The sequence below is a fragment of the Equus quagga genome, chromosome 7 (assembly GCF_021613505.1).
Source record: "Equus quagga isolate Etosha38 chromosome 7, UCLA_HA_Equagga_1.0, whole genome shotgun sequence".
In the NCBI taxonomy this organism is placed as follows: Eukaryota; Metazoa; Chordata; class Mammalia; order Perissodactyla; family Equidae; genus Equus; species Equus quagga.
This window is the reverse complement of record NC_060273.1, coordinates 9,304,278-9,324,182: the sequence shown is the minus strand read 5'-3', so window position 1 is coordinate 9,324,182 and position 19,905 is coordinate 9,304,278. Positions and strand designations below refer to the sequence as shown.

The window sequence follows — 19,905 nt, the reverse complement described above, 5'->3', positions numbered from 1 at the left end:
GAGCCGGGGCACACGCACGCCCTCCACCCCCCAGCTTCGAATTGTGACCACACGTGTCAAGTGTAGTCTACCAGGGGGCTCTTCAGAGACCCCGACTCCAGGGTCTTCTGGGGGGCTGGTCTCGTAGGCAGCCTCTGCCTGGTGCACACAACCTTCCAGACCCCAGAAGGAGGTGGGCACGGCATAAACGGCACTGTTCGTGCAGTCTGGGCACAGCGAGGCCCCCGCATCAGGTCTGGGAGCGCTGGGAACCCTCTTGAAATCCTGCTGCCAGACACCAGCCAAGGGCCGGCCTGTGCCCTTGCAGAGGGTGGGTCGCAGCCCCGCAGGCCGGGCCGACTCTGCTGCACGGTCTGTGGGGCCGTCTCCTCCTTCCAGGTAGTGGCCCTGTTTCCTGGAGCCCTCGGTCAGCGGGGGGCCTGGGATGTGGGCAGTGGCCTCCTGCCTGCAGCCGGGAGCCTGGAGGCCTCAGAGTGGGGGGTGGCTGCCTGTTTCAGGGCCCCTGGCCACACTGAAGGACGCCTACCTGGAAGTGACGCTGCGGCCCCTGGACGAGGTGTGGCGGGAGCGGGCCGAGGAGGCCGGGCAGCGGCTGTGGGCCTGGGTGTCGGCGATGCCGTGGGCCTGGTGGCTGAGACCCAGCGAGGCAGCCCTGGAGGCCACGAGGGGCGCCCTGGAGCTGGTGAGGGGGGAGCAAGGGGGCGGGACGGAGGCCCCCCGGAGGCAGGGATGGCCCCGAGGGCACTCACCACCTCGTCCCTCTCCAGGCCGCCCACCAGATGCAGTCATGGGCTGAAGCCACCTTGTCCCGGTCCCTGAGGCGGCTCTGCAGACCTTTGCTGGACCTGTACAGCTTCTCGGCCAGGTAGCTTGGGGCCCCTGTGTCCCTGCCCCAGGCCAGGAACCGGGCTGGATGCGTTTCCCCCGGCCATCTCATTGACTCCTTACAAGAACCCCGCCACGCAGACGTTTCAATCTCCCTTTTACAGATGAAGAAACTGAGGCTCATTCTTCTCTGCACAGATATGTTACAAGCACTTTCTCTGAGCAGGCGCCGGTTTAGGTGCAGCTGTGAATGACACAGAGCCGTGCCCCCATGCAGGCCACTGTTTACGTGGGGACGGGCACTAATCACACTAACTAGGTTATCCACACCGGCGGTGGGCAGACCTTTCTGTAAAGGGCTGGGGGTAGCGTTCAGGCTTCGTAGACCCGGTGGTCTTGCACGTATTCTCCGGTTTGGTTCCTTAATACTCCCTTCAACGTGCAAGAGCCATTCTAAGCTTGCAGGACGTCCCAAAACAGGACACAGGCCGGAGTTGGCCCACAGACCATAGTTTACCAACTTTTCATCTGGTACATTAGGTGGCAAAGCCTACAGAAAAAAATAAAGGGGGACAAGTGGGCTGAGGGGGCATTTTAAACAGCACAGCCCGGATCGGCTTCCACGGGAAGGTAGCCTGTGAGCACGGGCTGGAAGGAGGGGCGGGAGCGAACCGTGTGGACCCCATGGGAGGAGAGTTCCAGACGGAGGGCACAGCTGGTGCAAAGGCCCGGGGGTGGAATGCACCTGGCCGGCTTGGAGGGAACAAGAGGAGGGTGGCGGTGTCTGAGAGGTTACGGGGTTCCAGGTGGCCGGGGGTGCCTTGTGAGGACTTTGGCTTCTACTCTGAAATGGGAACACACAGGTTTTGAGCTGAGGAACGACGTGGCCTACGTTTCATCTAAAAATATCCCTCTGGCCCTGGTGTTGAGAATAAAGACTTGGGGCAGTGGAGAGAGGCAGGGAGGTCCAGGCAAGCTGGGAGTGGGGCTCCACGGAGCAGCGGTGGCCGTGGAGGGGGTGCGAGGTGTCAGATTCTGGATGGGTCAAGCTCAAGGCTATAGGATTTGCTGATGGATTATGTAGGTGGTGACAGAGAGGAACGGGGGATGACACCAAGTTTTTTGGCCTTGACAACTGGAAGGACGGACGGAGGGTCTGTTTATGGAGCGATGGGGGATGACCGGGGGGGGGGGCATTGGGGCTTTGTTAGCTCCCTGTTGCTGCTGAAGCAAATTACCACAAATTCAGTGGCTTCAAACAACGCAGATTTATTCTCCTGTAGCTCTGGAGGTCAGAAACGGGTCTCAGTGGGCCAAAGTCATGGTGTGGGCAGGGCTGGTGTCCCCTGGAGGCTCTGGGGAGAATCCCTTCCCTGGCCTTTTCCAGCTGCTAGAAGCTGCCCGCATCCCTCGGCTCGTGGCCCCTTCCTCCGTCTGCACAGCCAGCAGCATAGCATCCTCTCTTCTCTGACTTTTGTCCTTGTTGCTTCTGTCTCGACTCTGAGCCTCCTGCCTCCCTCTCCTAAGGTCCCTTGTGACTAATTGGCCCTCAGATAATCCATCTCCAAATCCTTAGCTTAGTCACACCTGCAAAGTCCCTTTGGCCGTATAAGGGAAGGAAGGCGTCCGTTCCAGGGACTGGGATGTCTTTGGGGGCTGTTATCCAGCCTAGCGTGGTGGGCGTAGGGGCGGACAGGCGATCCTTTCTGGACACGTTGAGCTCACGAAGCCATCGGAACACCTGGCTGAAGTTGCCATGAGGCAGGTAACATTCTGAGGCTGAGCTGTAGGGCAGCCTGTGAGTTGTCAGAGAAGTCTCGGGCCCTGAAGGAGCGGCAGCGCCAGCCTCAGCGACAGGTCCAGGGCCTGGGGCGCTCGCCCCCCTTCCCCTCACGGGCAGGAGGCCCTCTAGGGACAGTGGCTTGGAGTGGGGGGTTCCCTCCTCCCTCAGCCGGAAGCCTCACAGAGCATCGGGCCGGGGGAAGCTGGGGCTTGAAGCCAACTCTGTCTAGGGCCACCCTGCCTCGGCTCTCTGTGCCTCGGTTTCCCTCCTGCTAGGTGAGAGGTGACGTGTGGCATTTCTGCCAAGCGGTGGGGGCTCACGCTGGCAGGGCTTTGGGTGCTGTCAGAACACAGGCTGACGAGGGGTAGCTGCAGACCGGGCAGGCTTTGGCTCGGATGGAGAGTGGCGTGCCAGTCAGGGCTGGTTGAAGAGGGAAGGGGTGGCAGTGTGGGATCCCGTCACCCGGATGTCCCAGCAAAGGGGCGCCCCTGGATGCTGGTGCCGTGAAAGGGACTCAGGCCATTTCCTGCCCCAAACTGCAGGTGCCCTGGGCTTCTTGGGGGCAGGTGTCTCCGGGCCTCCCCCACCAGCCCACCGACATGGAAGATATGAGTATTTCCTGTCCCCCTACAACCCCAGGATGGCCTGAGTTCTCGGCTCCCTCAGATCCCACGAGGTTGACTTGACCCCCCTCCTCCATCCCGGGGAAGTTCAGGAGTCCACCAAGGGGAGAACTCCCCAGACCTCCCGCTCCACGTTCTCTTTGGCTCTGACCTCCCGTTTTGGCCGACACCCTGACCGCCCTGACAGTCCCACCTCCTGGAGGCCCCGTGTGGGCCCCACCCCCACCCTGGTCCCAGGCCCCTGGCTCGAGATCGGAACCTGCGTCCTTCACACAGGACAGCTGCTCCCACTCCCAGCCTCCCTGCCGGCCCTCTGCTCCCCCGCCTCATCCTGCCATCTCCCCAGACAAAACCAGCTCCCTCCCTCCCTCCAGGAACCGCTCGCTGGTGGTGATCCTGCCGCTGCTGCCCGCAGGGGACGAGGCCCTGGACGTGGCCCGGGTGACCAGCTACCTGGTGGAGGAGAAGCTGCTGCGGCCGCTCCGAGAGCTGTACCAGGTCAACGTGTTGGCTGAGTACTACCGGCTTCAAGGCCGCCTGCTGGACGGCCCCCCTGGATGTGAGTCCTGCGCCACCCTCCTCCCCGGGGACCCCTCTGCCCTTGGGATGTGACAGCAGGACCTTGCAAGGGCAGATGGAGAGTGGACCTGCTCCCGAGAGGCACGGGGAGCCCTAGCATCGCCGTGCTGGCCCATCTGGTCCCAGGCTGAGCCCAGAGGTGACTGGTTGCCCAAGGTCACGGAGGACGAGGGCTGGGCCGCAGCTCTGGGCTTCTGTCCGGAAAAAAAGGGCCTGAGCCTGGGGTGTGGCAAGTGACTGAGGAATCCAGGCCAGCTCCCTTCCTGGAAACCTTGCTAGAGAAGCAAAAGGTGACCTCTGGTTGTAGCCGGAAGGCCGCTAATTGAGTCCAGACTCTGGGTCAGGCAGGGCGGGCTGCGCCGGGACCACACGCAGCTCCAGGGGTGGGAGCCCCTGGGGAGTCTGCATGTGGCTTACACCCAAGTGTAACCCTGGCGAGGCTTGTCACCTCTCTGGGCCTTGGTTTCCCCTCTGAGACGCAGAGGCAGCAAGGAGCCTTATTCATACGGGGAATAAGCGTGAGACTGTTAGCAGCCAGTTCCTTGGGGCCGAGGAGGGCCTTGAGCTAGTGAGCAGGCGTGGCCCCCTGGGCTTGGCCAGGACAGGCGCATCAGAGTCGGGTTCCTCTGATCGCACGGGGACCTGCGGAGGCTCAGGCAGGGGGTGCCCCCCCCCCCCCCCCCAAGAGTCAGTGGTACTTTCGCATCCAGGCGGCGGGGTGGTGTAGGAATAGCCTGGTCTGCATCCCACGCGTATATGACCTTGGGCTGGCCTGTGACCTTCAGCTAATAGTACCCCTAGCTTCTCTTCCCCCAGCCCAGGCCCACGGATGCCCTGTACCCACCCCCCCAAGCCGCTGCTCAGGGACAGCACTGGCCGGATGGGTCAGAACCGTCCCCTTCTCAGGCTGTCCTCTGCCCACGGTGAGGAGGGCAGAGCGAGGCCTTGTGGATGGAGCCTTGGCCACACTCTTTAATAGCTCCACGGAGATATGATTCACACACCACACAGTTCTCTCCTTTAAAGTGTCTGATTCAGTGCCTTTGAGTCTGTGCACGGAGGGGTGCACCCCCCACCACAGGCAGTTTTAGAACATTTTCACGACCCCAAGGAGGTGCCTTGCATCTCTCAGCCATCTGTATCCCCCAACCCTTGACGACCCCCAGTCTACTTTCTGCCGCTATGGGTTTGCCTATCCTGGACACTCTGTATAAACAGAATCGTGTGGTCCCTTGTGGCAGCTTTTAACCCAGCAGAAGGTTTTCGAGGTGCGTGCCTGTTTCAGTCCTTGCTTCCTTTTGTTGCTGACTGGTATAGACTGCTCCCCTCGGGGCGCCCCCAGAGCTCCAGTCGTCTTGAAGCCTGGGGTCCCCGGGGAGCTGGCTGCTGGGCCAGGGAGGAGGAGCTGTGGGTAGACCCCGTCTCCCCCCGGGCTGCCCATGAGGACAGAGGCCCCAGAGCAGGCTGAGCAGGCCCTGGCCATCCTGGGGTGCCCTGTGTGCTCAGGGGCCCCCACTGCAGCGGGCAGAGCTGGCCCTGCTCACCCTGTCTTCCGGCCTCTTCTCCCCAGACCACGCTGTGGTGGCCGGGGCCAGGTACATGGTGACCTTCGACGGCCGGGTGTGGGGTCTCGGCGCCCCCTGTGGCGGTCTGCTGCTGGCCAAGGACTTTGCTAGGGACACGTTCTCACTGACGCTGAGCAGGGCGGGCTCGGGGCTCACGTCCCTGTCCGTGAGGCTGAACCACACGACCCTCGTTCTCTACCCGCACCTGAAGGTGAGTGTGCACGGGGGGAGCCCAGCCACCAAGGGGGCAGGTGGCCCAGAGGGATGACACTTTCCTGCCTCGTGTCCTGTCTGTGTCCCTGTGCCCTGGGCCGCAGACCCCTCCCGCCTGGTGTCCCACGGAGCCTGTCCCCGTCCTGCTCAGCCCCTGTCTGGCCCACAGACCTACAGGCTGTACGACTCCTCGCTGCCTGGGGAGAATTGTCCCAACCTTGATCTGCCTCCTGCCAAGATGAGGAGGGACATCCCCAGGATCGAGCTGACCAGTGAGGATGGCATCTCTGTCGCCTGTGACGTCCGAGCCGGCCTCTGCAGCCTGACTCTGGGCCTCTGGCAGCACGGTGGGTCTGGGCCCCGGGCTGGCAGCCTCCACCCCAGTGGGGTGGGCCTCGCCTGGAAGGGCCTCTCCGGGCTGCACCACGGTCAGCTCCCAGGGCTGAGGCTGATGGGTCCCCCGTGAGCAGAACCCCACTGTCCTCGCGAGAGCCCTGGCTGTGGCAAGAGGGACTCCCTTGGCCGCTGCTGCTCCCTGGGGGCTCACGACCTGAGCGGGCGCGAGGAGAACAGCCAGAACGGTTCAGAGTGGGGAGGAGGTCAAAGGTCATCTGTCCCCGCTGTGATCACGTCCAGTGCTGGACTGGCCCCACTCCCGGGGCAGCACAGCTCCATCCAGCTCCGCTAGTTGGCCGCTGGTTCTAACGGCGTAATACACATGGGCTGCTGCTTCTCACGCGATGCTACCCGTCGGCTGTGGCACAGAGGACCTGACGGAGGGCGAGTGACTGGCTGGTGCTCCCAGGACTTGAGCCCAGGGCTCTCTGGCCCTGTGCTCTGCCCCCTCCCTGGGACATGCTGCTCAAGTGTGAAGGCCACTCTCCTGCCGCCCCCTGCCCTTGTTCTGGTCGGGCAGCCCCAGAATGGCTCTCCCGTCATGAACTTGCACCCCGACCACTGTGGACAGTGGACAGGGGGAGGCACAAATGCCTTCCTTAATCCCTTTCTGTCTCCTCTCCCTCTGATGAGGGTTTAGCACCAGGGTTGGTGTTACGGGGTCAGGCGTGGAGGGACGGGGTTCAGCCATCTCCCCCAACCCTGGCCAGCGGGCAGGTGGGAGACAGGCTCTCACTGCGTGGCCTGCCTCCCCTGCCCCACAGGCGTGTCCGCTGGCCTCCTGGGAACCAACGATAACGAGGCCGGCAATGAGCTGATGCTGCCCGACGGCACGGTGGCCGGCAGCCTGGAGGAGTTCACGCTCGCCTGGCAGGTGAGCCGTTGGCCTGTGCATCCCTGGGCTCTGTGCTTGGGGTGGAGGATGGAAACAGGAGTGGTCCGGGTGTGCCCCGGGGAGGGAAGCGTCCGTGATGGGCTGGCTGTGGACCTCAGCTGCACTTCCCGGCCAGCACGCTCTGCCACTGCAGAGAACTCAGGCCAAGGGGCTGGTCGCCTCCTCCTGAGGCTGAGCTCCTGAAAGAAAAGAGGTCCAGGTGGGAGGCCTGAGTCCTGTGTTTGTCCCGCCAGGTGGGGGGCGACTGCAGGACAGTGGAGAAGACTCAGCAGGCCTGCCCTGGACAGAGTGCCCCCTGCCTGGCCTGCTTCCAGGACCCAGGCTCCAGCCTGGGGGACTGCTTCAGGGTGGTGAGTGTGGGGCAGGGCTGGACCCCCACGGAGGCCACTCAGCAGACGGACCCGGGGACTAAAGGAAGCCCTTGTCCCCATCTAGCCTGCGCCCCTCCTCCAGGCTGGGCCCCAGGGTCCAGTGACTATGGTGCTGGGTTTCAGGTGGACCCCACACCATTCCTCAGCCTGTGCATCCGGGACGCGTGTGGCACCCAGGATCTCCAGCCCGCCTGCACCCTGGCGGCCGCCTACATCCACCTGTGTGCCCGGGCCTTCGTGCACCTTGCCCCGCTTCCTCAGTGTGGTAAGCTGCCCCAGCCAGCAGGCACTCTGCCCCCCTCCCCGGGTGACCTCTGCCTTCCAGACCACTTCCTGTCCCTTAGCTCTACCCGGGGGACGAGCACCCACTTGTCATGAGCAATGAGCTGCGAGTCAAAGTTATGCGCAAAGGGGTACTTATTAAGAAAGAGAGGGGCCAGCCTGGTGGCGTAGTGGTTAAGTTCGTGTGTCCTGCTTTGGCGGCCCAGGATTCACAGGCTCAGATCCCAGGCACGGATCTACACACTGCTCATCAAGCCATGCTGTGGTGGCATCCCACATACAACATAGAAGAAGATGGGCACAGATGTTAGTTCAGCAACAATCCTCCTCAAACAAAAAGAGGAAGATTGGCAACAGATGTTAGCTCAGGGCCACTCTTCCTCACCAAAAGAAAAAAAGAGAAAAAGAGGCCCAAAGACCCCCCCCCCCCCCCCCCCCAAGCCAGGTCTTGCAAGCCTTTTGACCTCTGGCACAGGAGACAGTAGCTTTGGGAGGCCAGGCAGCTGTAGAGTCACCTCCTGAGAATGTCTAACATCAGGGGGTTGCATGCACACTCCTACAATGTCCAGAGACCCCTGGGGCACACGTGCAGTCAGGTTGTGTGTGATTCCCAGGGCTGAAGCCCCACCACACACACAGAAGTCAGCGATGGCCAAGAGCGGGCCCCTGTGACACTGTTCACGACACGGTGAGGCGGGCCTCATTCAGGGGGATTATGGCAATAGGGGCAGGAACCACTGCCCCAGGAGGGGAGAGAGATTGGGCTCAACTCTGGATACGGTGAGGACAAGTGGGCATTTACAGCCCAGGAGCAGGGCGGGGGGCCGGGGGGATTCCGGCTAAACCGACCTGGCAGGATTCTCGCTAGAGGTGGTCCAGGTGCTCAGACACCAGCAGGGGCGGAGCCCTGTCAGATGCTGAGGTCGTCCGTGATGGAGGAGAGGAACTCTAGCCAAACTGACTCAACAGGGTTCCTCTAAAATTGGACAATGTGGACACGAGCACGGAAGCCCGAAAGTCAGGGCCTGGCTGAGAAGACAGTTCTGAGAAAGCTTTCTCTAAGACCCCCAGATGCTAGAATTAGAGATGATGAAAGACATGAAAGAATAAACTGAAAAATGATGAGCATAATCCCAAAACGCATTTCCAGAAATGAAAAACATTCACTGAAATTTAAAACAGATTCAACGGCAGAAGAGAAAATTAATGAAATGGAAAATGTAAAAGAGGGAAGGTGAAATGAGAGAGCCCAATGTGCTAATAGAAATTCAAGAATGAGAAGATAAAGACATTTGAGAGATGGGACTCCTCAGATTCAGGAAGCACGAGGTGTCCAAAATCGTATAATATGCCCATCTCAAGATACATCCAAGTGGCATTGCAGAAAAACCAAAGCAAAAGGTTCTAAAAGCCACCAAAGAGGATGGAAGAGGGGTGATGCTTCAAGGAACAAGAAGATAATGTGTCTCCCACCAGCAGTGACAGAAGGAATAAATCTTTAAAGTGTTAGGAGAAAATAATTCTCAAGTTAGATTTTATGCCCAGTTCAACTACTGTTTAAGATTAAAGATTAAATAAATTCTCAGCACTGAACTATCTGAAAATGCCTGTACCACTAATGACACACACTAAGGGAACACAGCCGTGCACAGTCACTCCCGTGCCATGTGTGGCTGCTTTTGTGTTACAATCACCGAGCAGAGTGTTTGCGATAGAGCCCATACAGCCCATAAAGCCCAGAATATTTATTATTTGGTCCTTTATGGAAAAAGTTGGCTGATCCCTGTTGTAAACCAAGGAAAGAAGAAGGAAGAAATCAAGTGAAATAGGAAAGAAATAAACAAGAGAAATGATCAAGAGAAAAAAAAGAGATAAACCGGGGCCGGCCCGGTGGCGCAGCAGTTAAGTTCACACATTCCGCTTCTTGGTGGCCCAGGGTTCACTGGTTGGGATCCCGGGTGTGGACATGGCACCGCTTAGCACGCCATGCTGTGGTAGTCATCCCACATATAAAGTAGAGGAAGATGGGCATGGATGTTAGCTCAGGGCCAGGCTTCCTCAGCAAAAAGAGGAGGATTGGCAGCAGTGAGCTCAGGGCTAATCTCCCCAAAAAAAAAAAAAAAAAAAAAGAGACAAACCGTACTAGGAATGAGCAAGGAGTCAAAACTGCAGATCCAGTAGAGATTTCAAAAAGTCACTCAACAACTTTGCTGATAAATTTCAAAACCTACGTTAAATTATTTTCTGGAAAAATAGGATCTGCCCAAACTGATTCGAGAAAGAGTGTTGAACCTAAAGAATCTCACAGGTATTAAATCAACTGAATCTATAGGATAAGATGTACCTCTGAAAGATAACAGGCACAGCTTAGGGAAGAGTTATTGGACAAGACACCAAAAGCATGATTCATAAAAGAATAAAAAGGTCAATAAACTGGACTTCATCAAAATTTTAAAATTTTGCTTTGTGAAACACAGTCTTAGAAGGGTAGATAGACAAAGTACAGACTGGGAGAGAATGTTTGCAAATCGCGTATCTGGCAAAGAGCTCATATCTAGAAAATATAAAGAACTCTCAAAATTCAGCAGTAAATAAACAAATAGAAAATGGGCAAAACACATGGAGACATTTCACCCAAGGGACACATGGATGACAAGCACGTGAGAAACACGCTCGACAGTACTAGCAATTTGGGAAGCGAGATAGCATTGTTAAAATAAAGAACAACGACAACACCAAATGCCAGCAAGGATGCAGAGAAACAGGGTCTCTCAGATGCTGCCCGTGGGAATGTCAAATGGTTTAGCAGCTCTGGAAAATGGTTTGGCAGCTTCTTAAGAAGCTAAACATACACTTACCACTTGATCCAGCAATTGCATTCCTGGATGTTTATCCCACAGAAATTAAAACAATGGTAAAAGGGTCAATTCACCAAGAAGATGTAACAATTATAAATATATATGCACCAAACATCAGCGCTCCTAAAGAACTGAAGCGAACCTTGATGCAATTGAAGGGAGAAAAAGACAGCTCTGCAACAATAGGAGGAGACATCATGGCCCTCCCCCAGCTCTCAGTAATGGATGGAACAAGCAGAGAGAAGATCAATAAGGAAATAGAGAACTTAAATGACACTATAGACCAACTAGACCTAACAGATGCATACAGAACACTCTCCCCAACAGCAGGAGGATATACATTTTTCTCAAGTGCACACAGAATATTCTGCATAATAGACCATATGTTAGACCACAAAGCAAGTCTTTTTTTTTTTTTTTTTTAAAGATTGGCACCTGAGCTAACATCTGTTGCCAATCTTCTTTTTTTTTTTTTCTTTTCTTTCTCCCCAAAGCCGCCCAGTACATGGTTTTATATTCTAGTTGTGGCATGTGGGACGCCACCTCAGCATGGCCTGAGGAGCGGTGCCTTGTCTGTCCCTAGGATCCAAACTGGCAAAACCCTGGGCTGCTAAAGCGGAACTTGTGAACTTAACCACTCAGCCACAGGGCTGCCCCAAAACAAGTCTTAATAAATTTTTAAAAACTGAAATCATACAAATTATCTTTTCCAATCATGATAGAAAGAAACTAGAAGTCAACAGCAAAAGGAAAACTGGGGGAAAAAAATCACAAATTGTGCAGAATTAAACAACACATTTTAAAACAATGCATGGGTCAAAGAAATCACAAAGTAAATTAGAAAATATCTTGAGACAAATGGAAGAGAAAACACAACATACCAAAAGTATAGGATGTAGAGAAAGCAATGCTAAGGAAAAAATTTGTAGCTGTAAATACTTACATTTAAAAATAAGAAAGATCTCAAATCAACAACCTAGCTTTACACCTTAAGGAAACAGAAAAAGAGCAAGCTAAACCCAAAGCTAGTGGAAGGAAGGAAGGAAATCATAAAAATTAGAGCAGAGATAAATGAAATAGAGAATAGAAAAATGAGAGAAAAAACGAAACCAAAAGTTGGTTTCTTGATAAGATCAACAAAATTGACAAACTTTTAGCTAGATTGACTAATTAAAAACAAGAGAGAGAAGACACAAATAACTGAAATAAAAAAAGGAAATCGGGGACATTACAAGTGCTTTTGCAGAAATAAAAAGGATTATAAAAAAAAAATACCATGAACAATTTATGACAACAAATTGAACAGTCTAGATGAAATAGATAAAATTCCTCAAAACATAACCTGCCAAGATTGAATCATGAAGAAATATCAATCTGAACAGACCTATAACTAGCAAGAAGGTTGAATTGGTAATCAACAACCTCCAAAGAAAGAAAAGCCTATGAGCAGATGGCTTCACTAGTGAATTCTACCACGCACTTAAAGAATTGAAACCAATCCTTCTCAAACTCTTACCAAAAAATTCAAGAAGAAGGAACACTTGCAAATCCATTTTGAGACCAGCATCACCCAGCTACCAAAGCCAGACAATGACACTTCAGGAAAGGAAAACTACAGAACAGTATCCATGGTGAATATACATGCAAAATTCCTCAACAAAATACTAGCAAACAGAATTCAAGGACACATTAAAAGGATTATACACCACAACCATGGGGGATTTATGTGTGAAATGCAAGGATGGTTCAACAGGAAAATCAATGCATGTAATACACCACATTAATAGAATGAAGGACAAAAACCACACGATCATCTCAATTGCTGTGGAGAAAGCATTTGACAAAATTCATCACCCTTTCATGATAAAAACACTCAACAAACTAAGAATAGAAGGAAACTACCTCAACATAATAAAGGTCATATACAACAAGTCCACAGATAACAGCATATTCAATGGTGAAAGACTGAAGTCTTTCTTCTAAGATCGGGAACAAGACAAAGATGCCCGATTTTGCCAGTTCTGTTTAATATAGTACTGTAAGTTCCAGCCAGGGCAGTTAGGCAAGAAAAGGAAATAAAAGGCATCCAAATTGGAAGAAAAGAAGAAAAGTTATCTCTTCCTCAAATGACATCATCTTATATGTAGAAAACCCTAAAGATCCCACAAAAAACTCATTCCAACTAATAAACAAATTTGGCAAAGTTGCAGGATACAAAATCAACACACAAAAATCAGTTGCATTTCTACACACCAACAATGAACCATCTGAAAAGGAAATTAAAGTACTTGGGAATAAATTTAACCAAGGTGGCCAAGGACTTGTACAATGAAAACTACAAAACATGGCTGAAAGAAATGAAAGAAGATACAAATAAATGGAAAGACATCCCATGGTTATGGATTCGAAGACAATGTCATTAAGATGTCAATACTGCCTAAAGGGACCCACAGATTCAAAGCAATGCTTATGAAAATCCCAATGACGCTTTTGCCAAAATTTTAAAAATCCATCTTAAAATTCATATAGGAACTCGGGTGACCCCCAAATAGCCAAAACAATCTGAAAAAGAACAAAGTTGGAGATCTAACACTTCGTGATTTCAAAATGTATAACAAAACTGCAGTAATCAAAGCAATGTGGTACTGGCATAAAGATAGACACATAGTCCAGTGGAATAGAACAGAGAGCCAAGAAATAAACCCTTGCGTATGTAGTCAAATGATTTTTGAGAAGGGCATCAAGACTCAATGGAGAAAGTACAGTCTTTTCATCAAATGGTGCTGGGAAAAATGGATGTCTACGTGCAAAAGAATGAAGTTGGACCCCTACCTTACACCATATACAAAAATGAACTCAAAATGGATCAAAGACCTAAGCATAAAAACTAAAACAATAAAACCCGTAAAGGTAAGTGTAGGGGGAAAGCTTCATGACGTTGGATTTGGCAATGATTTCTTAGATATGACACCAAAGGCACAGACAACAAAGGAAAAAATAGGCAAACGAGACTTCATCAAAATTTGAAACTCTGTGCATGAAATGACACAATCAACAGAGTATAAAGGCAACGTGTGGAATGGGAGAGAATATTTGCAAGTCATTTCTGATAAGGGGTTAATATCCAGAATATATGAAGAACTCCTACAACTCAACAACAACAAAAACACAACCTGAGTAAAAAATGGTCAAAGGACTTGAATAGACATTTCTCCAAAGATGATGTACCAGTGGGCAACAAGCACATGAGGACATGCTCAACATCACTAGTCATTAGGGAAGTGGGACTCAAAACCACAAGGAGATGCCACCTCACATCCATGAGGAAGGCTACTATCAAAAACTTAGGAGGGGGGTGGATCCAAGATGGCGCCGTGAGTAGTCCTCTTTGTCTCTCCCCCTTCGAGTCTACAATTATTTGGACACTTATCGCTTGACAAAGGATATCCAGACAGCATCTCAGGACGTCTGAGATACCCACGCAACTATACATCGGAAGGCGGACGGACTTTCCTCCGGGAGGATGTGGAAATAGGTGAAAACTCTCTGACCCCGACGAGCAGCCTAGTACCCGCAAGCGGCTTTCTTCCAACAGACGCCCCCAGAGGATCTACACACATCCAGGGCAGGAGCGAGCACACAACAGAGGAGCGACAGTGGAAACAGGTGACCAGAACCCTACCTAAACCCCCTGCAATTACTCCTAAATGCAGAGGGAAACTTTGGAGTTGCACACCTGAGCCCGCGGGGAGACCCCGCCTGGTGTTCGTGGCGCCCGGAGGGTCCCAGAGAGAGTCGCTGAGGGTACGGAGGTCTCCCAGCTGCCGTTGCCCGCCCCATGGGACTAGGGATTGCCGGAGATCTCGGAGAGGACCAGGGCTGGGGGAAGTTTCAAAGGCCGGCTCTGCGACCCGGAGGGGAAACGCCAGAGTTCCACCCGGGCAGCAGACAAAACTCTCTGTCTGCCATTAGCAGAGGGGCCACGCTGAGCATTCACGGCTCCGGGAGAGGCCCGGAGAGAATCCCAGAGGGCGGGGCGACTCCCAGCGGCCGTTGCCCGCCCCGTGGGACTAGGGATAGCCGGAGATCTCGGAGAGGACTGGGGCTGGGGGGAGTTCCAGAGACCCAGCTTCGTAGCCTAGGGGGAAACCCTACAGGCTCACAGCAGCCTTAGGGAAAGCCTCTGCACAGCACCAGTAGAAGGCACCCAGCCGCCAGCCACAAGGCTGGAAGACCCCAGGGCAAAAGCAGCATAGCTAGGTGAACTAACCACAGACTGTAGAAGATGCCAATAGCTCTCCTGCGACCTATAGAGGACAAGTGAGATTTGGTGGGTGCCGACAGCAACGGAGCGACAAATATAAGTGATCCCACCCCGGCTGCTGGAAAAGCCCATAACACCGTTGCAGACCCCAAGGAGAGAGCACATCTAGGTGGGCTGCAACAGTAGGCACCAGCAGCCTGAAGCCCCCCTGTGACAGCCCCCACGGCAGAGGAGGGAATCCAAAGGGCCACTGTGGCTACGAGGAGGGGCCCAGGCCCAGTTAGCAACTGCGGACAGGGTTCCTGGTTGGTGCAGTATAAACAGCTGCTCCCCCACCGCAGCAGCTGAAACAAGTGAAAGGAGCAACTAAACTCTATCTCCATGCGGAGGCACAAATCAACAACATCAAGCAATATGAAAAAATACATTAAATCTCCAGAACAGAAAGAAAGTAACAAATACACAGAAAACAATCCCAAAGAAAATGAGATATATAACCTAAATGATGATGACTTCAAAACAGCCATCATTAAGATTCTCAATGAGTTAAGAGAGAATTCTGACCGACAACTCAACGAGTTCAGGAGCTATGTCACAAAAGAGTTTGATACGATAAAGAAGAACCAAACAGAAATATTGGAAATGAAGAACACAATAGAGGAGATTAAGAAAAATCTAGATGCTCTGAACAGTAGGGCCGATAATATGGAGGAAAGAATTAGCAATTTGGAAGATGGCAATATAGAATTGCTGCAGGCAGAGGAGGAGAGAGAAGCAAGACTAAAAAGAAATGAAGAAACTCTCCGAGAATTATCAGACACAATTAGGAGATGCAACGTAAGGATTATAGGTATACCAGAGGGAGAAGAGAAGGAGAAAGGGGCAGAAAGCCTATTCAAAGAAATAATGGCTGAGAACTTCCCAAATCTGGTGAGGGAGATGGATCTTCAGGTGACAGAAGCCAATAGATCTCCAAACTTTATCAATGCAAGAAGACCAACTCCACGGCATATAGTAGTGAAGCTAGCAAAAGTCAACGACAAGGAGAAAATACTAAGGACAGCCAGGCAAAAGAAACTAACCTACAAAGGAACCCCCATCAGGCTATCAGCAGATTTCTCAGCAGAAACTTTACAGGCTAGAAGAGAGTGGAATGATATATTCAAAAATCTGAAGGACAAAAATCTACAGCCGAGAATTCTCTACCCAGCGAAAATATCCTTCAAATACGATGGAGAAATAAAAACTTTCCCAGATAAACAAAAATTAAGGGAGTTCATTGCCACAAAACCTCCTCTTCAGGAAATCCTCAGGAAAACCCTCATTCCTGAAAAATCCAAAAAAGGAAAGGGGCTACAAAACCAAGAGCAGAGGAGATAAGTAGAAGGACAACAACAGAGAGTAGCAGCTCTACATCAGAACAGATTAAACCATGGGACGAGAAACAAAGGAAACTGAAGAAAACCGGAGAACAAGACACAAAATGGTAGTGGTAGGCCCCCACATCTCAATAATCACTCTAAATGTAAATGGATTGAACTCCCCAATCAAAAGACACAGAGTGGCAGGATGGATCAAAGAACAAGATCCAACAATATGCTGCCTCCAGGAAACACACCTCAGCCCCAAAGACAAACACAGACTCAGAGTGAAGGGATGGAGAACAATACTCCAAGCTAATAATGAACAAAAGAAAGCAGGTGTCGCTATGCTAATATCAGACAAGGTAGATTTCAAAGCAAAACAGATAAAGAAAGATAAAGAGGGACAGTATATAATGATAAAAGGGACTCTCCACCAAGAAGACATAACACTTATAAATATATACGCACCCAACACAGGAGCACCAAAATTTGTAAAGCAACTCTTAATAGAACTAAAAGAAGACATCAACAATACAATAATAGTAGGGGACCTCAACACCCCATTAACACCAATGGACAGAACATCCAGACAGAAAATCAACAAGGAAATAATGGAATTAAATGAAAAATTAGACCAGATGGACTTAATAGATATATATAGAACACTTCATCCAAAAACAGCAGGTTACACATTCTTCTCAAGTGCACATGGAACATTCTCAAGGATTGACCATATTTTGGGAACCAAAGCAAACATCAATAAATACAAGAGAGTTGAAATAATATCAAGCATCTTTTCTGATCATAATGCTATTAAACTAGAAATCAACTACAAGAAAAAAGCAGAGAAAGGTGCAAAAATGTGGAGACTAAACAACACGCTTCTCAACAAACAATGGATCATTGAAGAAATTAAAGAAGAAATCAAATTTTATCTGGAGACTAATGAAAATGAGAACACGACATACCAAATCATTTGGGATGCAGCAAAAGCAGTCCTAAGAGGGAAATTCATCGCAATACAGGCTCACCTCACTAAACAAGAAAAAGCTCACATAAGCAACCTCAAACGACACCTAACAGAACTAGAAAAAGAAGAACAAACAAAGCCCAGAGTCAGTAGAAGGAGGGAAATAATAAAAATAAGAGCAGAAATAAACGATATTGAAACAAAAAAGACAATAGAAAGGATCAATGAAACAAAGAGTTGGTTCTTCAAAAGAATTAACAAAATTGACAAACCCCTAGCCAGACTCACCAAGAAAAGAAGAGAGAAATCGCAAATTAATAAAATTAGGAATGACAGAGGAGAAATCACAACAGCTACCAATGAAATACAAGAGATCATAAGAGAATACTATGAAAAACTATATGCCAACAAATTGAACAACCTGGAAGAAATGGACAAATTCCTAGACTCCTACAATCTCCCCAAACTGAATCAGGAAGAAATGGAGAATCTGAATAGGCCAATCACAAGTAAGGAAATAGAAACGGTAATCAAAAACCTCCCCAAAAATAAGAGTCCAGGACCAGACGGCTTCTCTGGAGAATTCTACCAAACATTCAAAGAAGACTTAATACCTATTCTCCTCAAACTGTTCCAGAAAATTGAGAAAGATGGAGAACTCCCTAACACATTCTATGAAGCCAACATCACTCTGATCCCCAAACCTGACAAGGACAACACAAAGAAGGAGAACTACAGGCCGATATCACTGATGAACATAGATGCAAAAGTCCTCAACAAAATTTTGGCAAACCGATTACAGCAATACATCAAAAAGATTATACACCATGATCAAGTGGGATTTATACCAGGGACACAGGGATGGTTCAACATCTGCAAGTCAATCAACGTGATACACTACATCAACAAAATGAAAAACAAAAACCACATGATCATCTCAATAGATGCAGAGAAAGCATTCGACAAGATCCAACACCCATTTATGATAAAAACCCTCAGTAAAATGGGTATAGAAGGAAAGTACCTCAACATAATAAAGGCCATATATGATAGACCCACAGCCAACATCATACTCAATGGACAAAAACTGAAAGCCATCCCTCTGAGGACAGGAACAAGACAAGGGTGCCCACTTTCACCACTCCTATTCAACATAGTACTGGAGGTGCTGGCCAGAGCAATTCGGCAGGAAAAAGAAATAAAAGGAATCCAAATAGGTGACGAAGAAGTAAAACTCTCGTTGTTTGCAGACGACATGATCTTATATATAGAAAACCCCAAAGAATCCACAGAAAAACTATTAGAAATAATCAACAACTACAGCAAAGTAGCAGGGTATAAAATTAACGTGCATAAATCAGTAGCATTTCTATACACTAACAATGAACTAACAGAAAAAGAACTCAAGAACTCAATCCCATTCACAATCGCAACGAAAAGAATAAAATACCTTGGATAAACTTAACCAAGGAAGTGAAGGATCTATACAATGAAAACTACAAGACTTTCTTGAAAGAAATTGACGATGACATAAAGAGATGGAAAGACATTCCTTGCACATGGATTGGAAGAATAAACATAGTTCAAATGTCCATACTACCTAAAGCAATATACAGATTCAATGCTATCCCAATCAGAATCCCAAGAACATTCTTCACAGAAATTGAACAAACAATCCTAAAATTCATATGGGGCAACAAAAGACCGTGAATTGCTAAAGCAATCCTGAGCAAGAAAAACAAAGCCGGCGGAATCACAATCCCCGATTTCAAAACATACTACAAAGCTACAGTGATCAAAACAGCATGGTACTGGTACAAAAACAGGTCCACAGATCAATGGAACAGAATTGAAAGCCCAGAGATAAAACCACACAGCTATGGACAGATAATCTTCGACAAAGGAGCAGAGGGCCTACAATGGAGAAAAGAAAGTCTCTTCAACAAATGGTGCTGGGAAAACTGGACAGCCACATGCAAAAGATTGAAAATCGACCATTCTTTTTCACCACACACCAAAATAAACTCAAAATGGATCAAAGACCTAAAGATTAGGCCTGAGACAATAAGTCTAATGGGACTTCATCAGACTAAAGAGCTTCTTCAAGGCAAGGGAAAACAGGATTGAAACAAAAAAACAGCTCACTAATTGGGAAAAAATATTTACAAGCCACTTATCTGACAAAGGGTTAATCTCCATAATATACAAAGAACTCACACGGCTTAACAACAAAAAAACAAACAACCCGATCAAAAAATGGGCAGAGGACATGAACAGACATTTCTCAAAAGATATGAATATGGCCAATAGACACATGAAAAGATCTTCATCATCGCTAATCATCAGGGAAATGCAAATCAAAACTACACTAAGATATCACCTTACACCCGTTAGATTGGCAAAAACATCCAAAACCAAGAGTGACAAATGTTGGAGAGGTTGTGGAGAAAAAGGAACCCTCATACACTGTTGGTGGGAATGCAAACTGGTACAGCCACTATGGAAAACAGTATGGAGGTTTCTCAAAAAGTTAAAAATAGAAATACCCTATGACCCAGCCATCCCATTACTGGGTATCTATCCTAAGAACCTGATATCAGAAATCTCAAGAGTCCGTTGCACCCCTATGTTCATCGCAGCATTATTTACAATAGCCAAGACGTGGAACCAGCCTACATGCCCAGAAACTGATGATTGGATAAAGAAGATGTGGTATATATACACAATGGAATACTACTCAGCCATAAAAAAAGACAAAATTGGCCCATTCACAACAACGTGGTTGGACCTCGAGGGTATTATGTTAAGCGAAATAAGCCAGTCAGAGAAAGACGAACTCTATATGACTCCACTCATAGGTGGAAATTAGTATATTGATAAGGAGATCTGATCGGTGGTTACCAGGGAAAAGGGGGGG

The 19,905-nt window shown here is 49.8% G+C and overlaps 1 protein-coding gene across 1 annotated transcript in view; it reads left to right on the top strand.

The window, feature by feature from the left end:
* LOC124243009 (uncharacterized) overlaps positions 1–19,905 on the top strand; it is a 152,722-nt gene that overhangs the window by 119,955 nt on the left and 12,862 nt on the right. The window contains exons 60-67 of the mRNA XM_046668547.1: positions 498–682; positions 768–865; positions 3,606–3,790; positions 5,381–5,586; positions 5,758–5,935; positions 6,749–6,858; positions 7,113–7,229; positions 7,374–7,515. Of these exons, the coding sequence (XP_046524503.1) occupies positions 498–682; positions 768–865; positions 3,606–3,790; positions 5,381–5,586; positions 5,758–5,935; positions 6,749–6,858; positions 7,113–7,229; positions 7,374–7,515 (1,221 nt within the window). The remainder of the gene's footprint in view (positions 1–497; positions 683–767; positions 866–3,605; positions 3,791–5,380; positions 5,587–5,757; positions 5,936–6,748; positions 6,859–7,112; positions 7,230–7,373; positions 7,516–19,905) is intronic.